The sequence below is a fragment of the Saimiri boliviensis genome, chromosome 17, assembly GCF_048565385.1.
Source record: "Saimiri boliviensis isolate mSaiBol1 chromosome 17, mSaiBol1.pri, whole genome shotgun sequence".
Taxonomy (NCBI): Eukaryota; Metazoa; Chordata; class Mammalia; order Primates; family Cebidae; genus Saimiri; species Saimiri boliviensis.
In genome coordinates this window covers 3,720,867-3,733,562 of record NC_133465.1, presented here as the reverse complement: position 1 = coordinate 3,733,562, position 12,696 = coordinate 3,720,867, and the positions used below count along the sequence as shown (strand labels likewise).

Genomic DNA, 12,696 nt, shown 5'->3' with positions numbered 1-12,696 from the left:
TCAAAAAAATTAGTGTAGAAAAATCAGTAACATTTCTATATATGAATAATGTCCAAACTGAGAGCCAAATCAAGAATGCAATCCCATTGGCAATAAGTACACACACACACACACACACACACACACACACACACACAAAATACCATCTAAACAACAAGGTTAAAGATATCTATAAGAAGAACTACAAGACACTGCCGAAAGAAATCAGGACAATACAAGAAAATGGAAAAACATTTTATGCTCATGGACTGGAAGAATCAGTATTGTTAAAAATGGTCATACTGCCCAAAGCAATCTATAGATGCAATGCTATTCCTATCAAACTACCAATGTCACTTTTCACAAAATTAGAAAAAACTACTCTAAAACTCATACAGAACAAAAAAGAGCCTAAATAGCCAAAAGCAATCACAGGCAAAAAGAACAAAGCTGAGGCATCATATTACCTGACTTCAAACTATACTATAAGCCTACAGGAACCAAAACAGCATGGTACCAGTACAAAAACAGACACAGAGACGAAACGAAAAGAGAACCCAGAAATAAAGCTGCATATATCTACAACCATCTGATCGTCAACAAAGTCAACAATGACAAGCAATGGGGAAAAGCCTCCCTAAACTATAAAAATCCTAGAAGAAAACCTAGGAAATGCCATTCTGGATACTGGCCTTGGCAAAGTCCTCAAAAGCAACTGTACCAAAAACCAAATACACAATTGGGAACCAATTAAAGAGCTTCTGCACAGCAAAAGAGACTATCAACACAGCAAACAATCTACAGACCTTTGTTGGATGCACCATTTGTGAATATATTTTTGTAAGTATTTACAACTTCACAAATATTCACAAACTGTGCATCCAACAAATATCTAATATCCAGAATCTATAAGGAACTTAAACAATTCAACAAGCAAAACACAATCCCACTAAAAAGTGTTAACACACATTAACAGACATGTCTCAAAACAAGACACACAAAATTAGCCAGGCAAGGTGGCACATACTTGTAGTCCTAGGTACTCTGGAAGGGATAAACAAATTGCTTAATTTTTCCTAACCTAACCTCGTACTCTCTCTCTCTCTTTTTTTTTTTTTTAAGAAATTTTTGTTACCTCTGAAAATAACTGGTCAGAAAAGTATAAATATCTAAACCTGGGGTTAGAGCACCCTTAACATGGTCTGTAGATGGAACATGCCTGTGTATATATTGAAGAATGCCCTCCACAATGACAAATAGTATCGTTACTGGAAAGAACATAGCTTGAGGGTCAAGCAGAAGCCTGGGTCCATGACTGTGTGACTGAACCTGTTAGCTTCTTCTTGCATAAAATGAAAATAATACAATTAGACCAGGTGTGGTGGCTCATACTTGTAATTCCAACATTTTGGGAGGCTGAGAAGGGAGGATTGCTTGAAGCCAGGAGTTCAAGACCAGCCTGGGTAATATAGTGAACCTTAAGCTCATAAAAAAATTGTTTTTAATTAGCCAAACATAGTTTCATGACTTATAGTCCCAGTTACTCAGGAGGCTGAGATGGGATGATCTCTTGAGCCCAGGAGTTCAAGATTATAGTGATCTGTGATTGGACCACTGCACCTGGGCCTGGGTGACAAAGAGAGACTCTGTCTCTAAAATAAATAAACACACAAACTCAGTTGTCATAAACTCAACTGTTTCTATGTATGTATGTATGTATGTATGTATGTATGTATGTATGAACTCATGGATTATTGATGGCACTTGAGTTCCAAGTATCCTTTATCTGTCTGAGTTTTTTAAAAAGCAGAGCAGAGTTTTATATAAATTCTAACTCCCTGTTGAGATTCTCCATTTTTTGAGTTATTGCTATAACCCTTTCCTTTAATTCTTTATACATAGTTTATTTAGGTCTTAGAAGCTATTTATGATAGCTGCTTTAAAATCCTTGTCTGTAAAATTTAACATCTGGAGACAATAAGCTACGATTTCTATTGTCTGCCTTTTGATCACTGCCACAATTTCCTGTCTCTTGGCATGTGTCATAATTTTATATTTAAAAATAGACATTTTATAAACTATGGTATAACAACTTTGGATTCTATGAAATTGGTCTTCCTCTGCAATGTGCTAGTTGCTGATTTCTCTGCTCAGTTTTATTATTTCTTTTATTCTTGCTTTACTTTAAAGTCTGACTTTCAGGGTCTGGCCATGTATCTATGTATCTTAGTGGGTAGCCAACTATTCAACAGAGGACTTGCTCAAATACCCCAAGTCAGCAAAAGTTGTTTTCCTTTGCCAAAGGATCTGCACATCTACCCAGATTTTTCTTTCCCCTGGACCCTTTTTCATGTTTCCTCTGCATCCACAGCTAATCATTATCTTAGGCTAAAAGAGCCACTGGCTCTCAAAGCACACATGCCACCGAAACAGTAATTTCTGCAGACAACACTGGTAGGCATATGCAATACCTGCCACTCAGATATGAGTGAGAATTTTCCAAGCACAGCAGGTAAGGTACTACTCTTCACAACCTTTCTAACCCTGGAAGATCCTCTACACCAACTAATCAACCAACCAAACTTAGAAGAAGGAAAGTACAGAATGGGATGGGAGCAGCTGCAGGCATGAATGCCACAGATTCCCACTGTGGTTGTGCAAAGATTAGCAGTTTTTCAAGCTTAAACACTTTTCAGATTATTATATGCCTTTGGGTGAGTTTCAGAGTACTGCAATAGTTGTTTTCCCCTATTTTGCAGATGCCATTAAATCTAATTCACAAACTCTTAACTTTTTTTTTTTTGAGACAGAGTCTCTCTCTGTCTACAGGTGGGAGCACAGTGGCAGGATCTCGCCTCACTGCAACCTCTGCCTCCTGGGTTCAAGCGATTCTCCTGCCTCAGCCTCCCGAGTAGCTGGGACTACAGACACATATCACCATGCCCAGCTAATTTTTTTTTTTTTTGCATTTTTAGTAGAGCCAGGGTTTCACTGTGTTACCCAGGATGGTCTCGAGCTCCTGACCTCGTGATCCGCCTGCCTCAGCCTCCCAAAGTGCTGGGATTATAGATGTGAGCCACCTCACCTGGCCTTTTTTTGTGGGGGGGGACAGTCTCACTGTCACCCAGGCTGGAGTGCAGTGGAACAATCTCAGCTCACTACAACCTCTGCTTCCCAGGTTCAAGCAATTCTCATGCCTCAGCCTTCCAAGTAGCTGGTATTACAGGCGCAGGCCCCCACACTGGGCTAATTTTTGTATTTTTAGTAGAGACAGGGTTACACCTTGTTGGCAAGACTGATCTTGATCTCCTGACCTCAAGTGATTTGCCCGCCTCAGCCTCCCAAAGTGTTGGGATTACAGGCGTGAGCCACTACACCCAACTCACAAACTCTTACCATTCTTAAATGTATTTATTTCAGTTTCTCTTCCACTACTATATTACAAACTACTCTGGCAGTACTTCTTACTCTTTTACATCTACTGCAATATTTCTCATTCCTTAAGACCTAACCTATGCTGCTCCTTCTCCATGAGGCTTTTTCTCATTAATTCATGTACACCGAGCTGTCCCTTCTCTGAATTCCTATCATGCATCATTATTTCATAATTATTTTGCATGTGCTGTACTTTTTCTTTTCAACCACATTCATAAATCTTTGGGAAAAGAAACTGGGTTTTCATGATTTTGTATCCTTATCCCATACCTGGCAAAGTGCTGAGTATACAGTAAATTCTCAAAGGCTTTATGTCTCAAAAAATTTACACTTGAGGCCAGGCACGGTTGCTCACACCTGTAATACCAACACTTTGAGAGGGTGAGGTGGGCAGATCACGAGGTCAGAAGACAGAGACCATCCTGGCCAACATAGTGAAACCCAGTCTTTACTAAAAGTACAAAAAACTTAGCTGGGCATGGTGGCACACACCTGTAGTCCCAGCTACTCAGGAGACTGGGTCAGGAGAATTGCTTGAACCCAGGAGCCAGAGATTGCAGTGAACTGAGATCATGCCACTGCACTACAGCCTGGGAAACAGTGTGAGAATCTGTCTCAAAAAAGAAAAAAATCTACACTTGAAGAAATGTGTCTTGTAGCCTATGAAGTCAAACAATACCACTAGGAAACAATAACGAAGACTCCATGACCTAACCATGGTTTTTTTTGTAGTTGTAGTAGTAGTATTGAGAAAAAAAATCTTTATTATTTTAAATTACCAGGCCCAGAGAGAGACATTTAAACGGGACAGCAAACACACACACTTTTGAGTCATATACTTACCTCTTGAAACCTAATAATTCCTCACCTATTATTAGGTTAATGTATAGCTACAATGTTATATTATTAACACGTCATTCCCTTCTCCAATGCCACATAATCTGAAGTGTACACTGTTTACTAAAAGCATGGGACAGAGACTGCTAGTAGCCAACCTAATATCTATTTTGATCATTTTCCTTACTAACAAAACCTTAATCATTTCCCAGCTTTCCCTGAAGCTAGAAGTTCAATTTGAGAAAATGCAACAACTGGAAAGATATTTCTATTTGTTCACAGTATTATGGTAAGAAATAAAAAAGAAAATTCAGGCAAAACATTTAGAACAATGTCAGGCACATGCTATAGTATCAATAAATGTCATTTACTGTTAATAATAATTATTATATAATAAAAATAAGTTATTATTACCACCCAGTGGTAACTTCTAATCCAGTGTAAAAAGGCCATGATAAGCGACCATATTAGAAACACTAAACTAGAAAATATTTTTCTCAATGTGAGGGTATATTCTAATCTATTCCTGGCTTTATTTTGGATCCTACTATCACCCTGCATATGAAAAAACAGCAGAGAAAGCAGTTTAGTGACTGAGTCACAGGAAACCCTAAATATGTTTTACTTCCTCCTCCTTCTCTCTTATGAGAGCTTAATCTTATGGTTCCAAAGATTTTATAACATCAAAGTTCGCCCTCTGGAATAATACAAATTTGTAATAGGTGATGCAAAGAATTTTTAAAATTTCCTTACCCAGAAGATCCAATGCTCTTACAAACACCAAGGAGGGGTCTTTTTTCAGCAAAGTTATCACATTTTTGAGCACCTGATAAGGAGGATAAAATAAACTGTAAGCTTTGAGAAATATCGTTACATATACTTCCCACTATTTTTGTGCTTTCAAAATACTTGAAAAAGAAAAATACTCATTTTTAAGTTGATATAATATATATAATTTACTGAATAAAAAGTAGAAAAGCTACTACATATTACCATTATATATTATATGTGTAATCATTTTAAAAAGTTAATCAGGCTGGGCACAGTGGCTCATGCCTGTAATCCCAGCAATTTGGGAGGCTGAGGTGGCGGATCATGAGGTCAGGAAATCGAGACTATCCTGGGTCAACATGGAGAAACCCTGTCTCTACTAAAATACAAAAAAAATTAGCCAGGTCTGGTGGTGAGTGCCTATAGTCCCAACTACTCAGGAGGCTGAAGCAGAGGAATCGCTTGAACCTGGGTGGCGGAGGATAACGTGAGCTGAGATCGTGCCACTGCACTACAGCCTGGGTGACAAAGCAGGACTCCATCTCAAAAGAAAAAGAAAAAAAAGGCCGGGCACAGTGGCTCAAGCCTGTAATCCCAGCACTTTGGGAGGCCGAGGCAGGTGGATCACGAGGTCAAGAGATCGAGACCATCCTGGTCAACATAGTGAAACCCCGTCTCTACTAAAAATACAAAAAAAAAAAAATTAGCTGGGCATGGTGGCACATGCCTGTAATCCCAGCTACTCAGGAGGCTGAGGCAGGAGAATTGCCTGAACCCAGGAGGCGGAGGTTGCGGTGAGCCAAGATCACGCCATTGCACTCCAGCCTGGGTAACAAGAGCGAAACTCTGTCTCAAAAAAAAAAAAAAAAAAAAGTTTAAAACAAAAAAAATTTTTAAGTTAATCAGAGGGTTCCAACAAACAAACACACACCACAATCAAAGCACCTCACAATAAAGTTAAAAATCAACAAATAAACCGGGCACAGTGGCTCACACCTGTAATCCTAGCACTTTAGGACGCCGAGGCAGATGGATCACCTGAGGTTAGGAGTTCAAGACCCGCCTGGCCAACATGGTGAAAACCCGTCTCTACTAAAAATACAAAAATTATCCAGGTGCCTGTAATCCCAGCTACTCAGAAGCCTGAGGCATGAGAATCGCAGTGAGCCCAGACAGTGCCATCATACTCCAGCCTGGGCTACAAGAGTGAAACTCCATGAAAAAAAAAAAAAAGTCAACAAACAGATATGCAGTGTTTCAATTAGCCTTTCAGTTTGCCACTGACAATCATGTGCCAACAGTCAAGGATTAAGTCATTTGGAAAGTAATACTACATGGGAAGAACACATTAAAAATTTAAAATTGTCATTAATCATTTCCATGATGTAATAGAAGATACTGCAGACATGAAACAAAATAAGAATACAATAAAAAACAAATAGGTTTGGAGAATAAAAGAGAGCTCTTGAAGAATGATAAAAACAAGGTATATATTATTTTTTTTTAAAATGGAGTCTCACTCTATCGCACAGGCTGGAGTGTAGTGGCCCAATTTCGGCTCACTGCAACCTCCGCCTCCCAGGTTCAAACAATTCTCCTGCCCCAGCCTTCAAAGTAGCTGAGACTACAGGCATGTGCCATCACGCCCAGCTAATTTTTGTATTTTTAGTAGAGATGGGGTTTCACCATTTTGGCCAGGGTGGTCTCAAACTCCTGACCTCAGGTTATCTGCCTGCCTTGGCCTCCCAAAGTGCTGGGCTTACAGGCAGGTATATATTAAACTCAATACAAGAATCAGAGGCAAATTTAACAAGGCTACAGTAATCAAAACAGCATGGTACTGGCACCAAAACAGAAATATAGACCAATGGAACAGAACAGAGGCCTCGGAGGCAATACCACACATCTACAACCATCTGATCTTTGACAAACCTGACAAAAACAAGCAATGGGGAAAGGAGTCCCTGTTTAATAAATGGTGTTGAGAAAACTGGCTAGCCATGTGCAGAAAGCAGAAACTGGACCCCTTCCTGACACCTTACACTCAAATTAACTCCAGATGGATTAAAGACTTAAACATAAGACCTAGCATCATAAAAACCCTAGAAGAAAATCTAGGCAAAACCATTCAGGACATAGACATAGTCAAGGACTTCATAACTAAAACACCAAAAGCATTGGCAACAAAAGCCAAAATAGACAAATGGGACCTAATCAAACTCCACAGCTTCCGCACAGCAAAAGAAACAATCAGTAGAGTAAATCAGCAACCAACAGAATGGGAAAAAATTTTGCGATCTACCCATCTCACAAAGGGCAGATATCCAGAATTTACAAAGAACTAAAACAGATTTACAAGAAAAAAACAAACAAGCCCCTTCAAAAGTGGGAGAAGGATATGAACAGACACTTTACAAAAGAAGGCATATATGAGGCCAGCAAACATATGAAAAAATGCTCATCATCACTAGTCATTAGAGATATCATCTCATGCCAGTTAGAATGATGATCATTAAAAAATGTGGAGATAAGCCGGGCGCGGTGGCTCAAGCCTGTAATCCCAGCACTTTGGGAGGCTGAGGCAGGTGGATCACGAGGTCGAGAGATCAAGACCATCCTGGTCAACATGGTGAAACCCCGTCTCAACTAAAAATACAAAAAACTAGCTGGGCGTGGTGGCGCGTGCCTGTAATCCCAGCTACTTAGGAGGCTGAGGCAGGAGAATTGCCTGAGCCCAGGAGGCGGAGGTTGCGGTGAGCCGAGATCGCGCCGTTGCACTCCAGCCTGGGTAACAAGAGCGAAACTCCGTCTCAAAAAAAAAAAAAAAAAAAAAAAAAAAAATCTGGAGATAACAGATGCTGGAGAGGATGTGGAGAAATAGGAACACTTTTACACTGTTGGTGGGAGTGTAAGTTAGTTCAGCCATTGTGGAAGACAGTGTGGCGATTCCTCAAGGACCTAGACATAGAAATTCCATTTGACCCAGCAATCCCATTACTGGGTATATATCCAAAGGATTATAAATCGTTCTACGCTAAGGACACATGCACGCAACTGTTCATTGCAGCACTGTTTACAATAGCAAAGACCTGGAACCAACCCAATGCCCATCGATGATAGACTGGACAGGGAAAATGTGGCACATATAAACCATGGAATACTATGCAGTCATAAAAAATGATGAGTTGGTGTCCTTTGTAGGGACATGGATGAACCTAGAAACCATCATTCTTAGCAAACTGACACAAGAACAGAAAATCAAACACCATATGTTCTCACTCATAGGTGGGTGTCGAACAATGAGAACACATGGTCACAGGGAGGGGAACATCACACCCTGGGGTCTGTAGGGGGGAAGTAGGAGAGGGACAGCAGGGGGTGGAGAGTTGGGGAGAGATAGTATGGGGAGAAATGCCAGATATAGGTAACGGGGAGGAAGGCAGCAAATCACACTGCCATGTATGTACCTATGCAACAATCTTGCATGTTCTTCACATGTACCCCAAAACCTAAAATGCAATAAAAATAAAGAAAGAAGGGAAAGAAAATTTCCCAGACAGAAGAGCAAAAACACAAGAGAAGAAAAAAGCATCTTTATACACACACAAGAAACTGAAAGGGATGGGCTCAATGTTCCAATACATAGATGACAGAAGTTCCAAAAAGAGACCAGAGAACATAGGGAGAAAATCACCCATGAAATAATTCAAAAAGTTTCACCAGAACAAAAAACTATGATTTTATCAGCTTCTTCAGGTTCTAGCACAGTAGATGAAACAGGCCAATATCAGAGTATATTGTTTCAAGACAGTGATAACAAAGAAAAGTTTCTAAGAGCTACCAGAGAAGAAACAGATTCTTACAGGATCAGCAATTCAAGTGGTTGCTCCAGGTATTAAATGATACAACTTAACACAAAATCTTTCAGCTTATATCATACAAACTGAATGCTTTTCCTCTGAGGTCAAATATAAAGCAAGGATGTCCACTTTCACCACTGTTTGTCAATAGAGTACTAGAGGTTCTACGCAGTACAATAAGGTAGCAAACAAAGTAAAAGTCACACAGATCAGAAAGGAAGAAATAAAACTCCTATTTACAGATAACCTGATTGGTCACATAAAAATCCAGATGAATCAACAAATAAAACTCAAGAAAAAAATATACTAGAGTAAGTTAGTTCAGCAAGTCACAGGCTATAAGATCAGCATACAAAAACACATACTACCATGAACACATGAAAATTGAGATTTAAAGTACAGGAGCATTTATACTTGTTCCAAAGAAACTTAAATACTGAAGTATAAATCAATTAAACATGGACAGGACTTATGTACTGGAAACTACTAAATGCTGATAGAAGAAACAGACAACCTAACTATATGGAGATATATAACTGATATAAAGTTTAATGCAATTCCTACCAAAACTCCAGCAAGATTTTTTGCAGTTATAAACATGAGTATTCTAAAATTTGATGGAAAGGTAAGGGAGCTAGAATAGCTAAAACAAGTTTAACAAAAGAAGAAAATGGAGGAAATCACTCTAACATATTTCAAGAGTTATATAACTACAGTAAATACGATTTAGTGGTACTAGCAGAGGAATAGACAAATAGATTAAAGGAAGAAAAGAAAACACAGAAATAGACCACACAAATATGGCCAAATGATTTTCTTTACAAAGGTATAAAGGCAATTCAATGGAGGAAGAATAGTCAACAAATGACCTTGAAACAACTGGATGTCCATTAAAAATAAAAAAAAACTAAATCTCACATTTATCCCGAATTAACACAAAATTGAGCATAGATTTAAATGTAAAACTATACCACTTTTAGAAGAAAATCTGTAGGATACAGTGTTTGATGAAGTCTTACACAAGATACCATAAAGTATAATCCATAAGATAATTTTAAAAATCAATTAATTGGATTTAATTAAAATTATAAATTCTGCTCTATCAAACACCATGATAGGAGAATGAAAGCACAAGCTACAACCACACTTGAAAAAATACTTGCGAACAACGTATCTGACAAATGACTTAAATCTCGAATATATAATCTCACAACTCAACAGTAAAACAACAATTCAATTAGAAAAAGGGCAAAAGACATTAAGAGATAGATATTTCATTGGAAAGAGGAGATGGATAGCAAATCAGCACAGGAAAAGCCATTGGGGAATGTAAATTAAGAGTACAGTGAGATATCACTACACACCTACTAGAAGAGCTCAAAGGATCATGACAATAGTAAATGCTGGCAAAGATGAATGAGCAGGAACTAGATGTCTCATACATTGCTAGCAGAAACATAAAATGCCACAGCAGAAATATAAAATGCCACAATTATCACTCCTTAGTAATTACCAAAATGAACTGAAGACTTTTGTCCAAACAAAAATTTAAAAAACAAAACCAAAAAAGAATCCCAGTAATCACCTTACTGGGCATTTATCCCAGAGAAATAAAAACTTGTGTTCACAGAAAAACTTGTGCACAAATGTTAATGGCAGGTTTAGATACAAGAGTAAATATCTGAAATCACCCCTGATGTCCCTCAACAGATGCATGGTACATCCATACCAGAGAATACCAATCGACATAAAAAGGAACTAACTACTGATAGACTAAACAACTTGGATACACCTCAAGAGTATTGTGCTAGTGAAAAAGCTAATCTCAGCTGGGCGTGGTAGCTCACTGGTTCATGCCTGTAATCCCAGCATTTTGGGAGGCCGAGGCAGGCGGATCATTTGAGGTTGGGAATTCAAGACAAGCTTGGCCAACATGGTGAAACCTCATCTCTACTTTAAAAAATAAAAAAAATGAGCCAGGCGTGGTGGTGTGCACCTGTAATTCCAGCTACTCAGGAGGCTAAGGCACGAGAATTGCTTGAACCCAGGAGGCAGAAGTTGCAGTGAGCCAAAATCATGTCACTGCACTCCAGCCTGGGTGACAGAGCAAGACTGTCTCAAAACAAAACAAAACACTAATCTCAAAAAACTTACATATTGTATAATTCTACTATGTAATAATCTTGAATGACAAAGTAATTATTATAAGGATAGAGAAAAATGGTTCTCAAGGCTGGGGATGTTGTAGGGAGGCAGCATAAGGGAGATCTTTGTGGTGACGGAACACTGCTGTATCTTGATTGTGCTGGTGGTAAATGTGATAAAATGACATGAAACTATGTACACACAAGAATACACTGGACTGTTCTGCAGTATTTTTGCAACTCCACTAAGTCTGTAATTGTTTAAAATTAACATTTTTTTTTCTAATGGAAGATAGAATAAAGAGAAAACTTCTTGCTAGAATTGCTTTCAGAATGATTTTCTACAGTATTAAATAATTCCGGTTTTCTATTTTAAGAAGTACATGAGAAAAGAACGAGAAGACAAGCCACAAACTAGAAAATATCTGCAAAAAACATATCTGATAAAAGGATTGTTAGCCAATACAAAAGAATCTTAATTCAATAATGAGATAACACAATGGTCAAAAGACCTGAACAGTCACCCTCACCCAAGAAGACACACACAACGAGCAAATGAAAAAATGCTCTAGGTTCCATGTTATTACAGAATTCTAGACTTAAAACAATGAGATGCCATTGGCACAGCTACTAGAATGACCAAATTGCAGAACACTGACAACATCAAATGTTGAAGAGGAGGCAAGCAAAACCCTTCACATACTGCTAATGGAAATGCCAAGTAGCACAGCCATATTGGAGGACAGTTAGGCAGTTTCTTACAAAACTAAACATACTCTTACCATAAAAAGCTGAAATCACACCCTTGGTAATTACCAAAATTAACTGAAGACTTTTGCCCATGCAAAAATCTGCACATGATGTTTACGACAGCTTTATTTATAATTCCCAAAACTTGGATGTGACCAACATGTTCTTCAGCAGATGAATGGATAAATAAACTGTGGTATATCCAAACAACAGACGAAAAAGCAATGAGCTAATGAAATTATGGAATGTTAAATGCATATTGCTCATTGAAAGAAGCCCATATAAAAAGGCTATGTACTGTATGTTACCAACTACAGGACATTGTGGAAAGGATAAAACTATGGCAACAGTAAAAAGATCAACGGTTGCCAGGGATTAGGAGGAAGACATGAATAGGCAGGACACAGAGGAAATTTAAGAATTTCTAAGTTTTAAGTTTTAACTGAAACTTCTGTATGATGCTTAAATGGTGGATTATTTCATTATACATTTGCAAAATGTATCATTATACATTTGTGAAAATATCTAGAATCTATACCAAGAGAATCTTAATGCCAATTATGGACTTTGGGGAATGTGTCAGTGTAGGAACATCATTTGTTAACAAATGTACCACAATGATGCAAAAAGTGGGAAATGGAAGGAAGGAGTGTCTGGGTTTGGTCAGAGGGAGAGGGTATATAGAAACTCTACGTGTTTTTGTTTGTTTGAGACAGGGTCTCACTCTGTTACCAAAGCTGGAGTGCAATGGCATGATCTCAACTCACTGGAACTTCCACCTCCCGGCTCTAGTGATTCTCCCACCTCAGCCTCCTGAGTAGTTGGGACTACAGGCACATGCCACCATACCCAGCTAATTTTTGTATTTTTTGCAGAAAAGGGGTTTCACCATTTTGCCCAGGCTGGGAAACTCTATTTTC

At 38.5% G+C, this 12,696-nt stretch overlaps 1 protein-coding gene across 10 annotated transcripts in view; it reads right to left on the bottom strand.

Annotated features, from left to right (window-relative positions):
* The window catches only part of BCAS3 (BCAS3 microtubule associated cell migration factor), a 661,861-nt gene that overhangs the window by 555,565 nt on the left and 93,600 nt on the right, over window positions 1–12,696 (bottom strand). For all 10 annotated transcript variants that reach the window (XR_012514509.1, XR_012514510.1, XM_039475903.2 and 7 more), the window contains exon 7: window positions 5,005–5,077. Coding sequence is in view for 8 of the 10 variants with exons in the window: in XM_039475903.2 (XP_039331837.1) it covers window positions 5,005–5,077 (73 nt within the window). In the remaining 2 variants the exon portion in view is untranslated. The remainder of the gene's footprint in view (window positions 1–5,004; window positions 5,078–12,696) is intronic.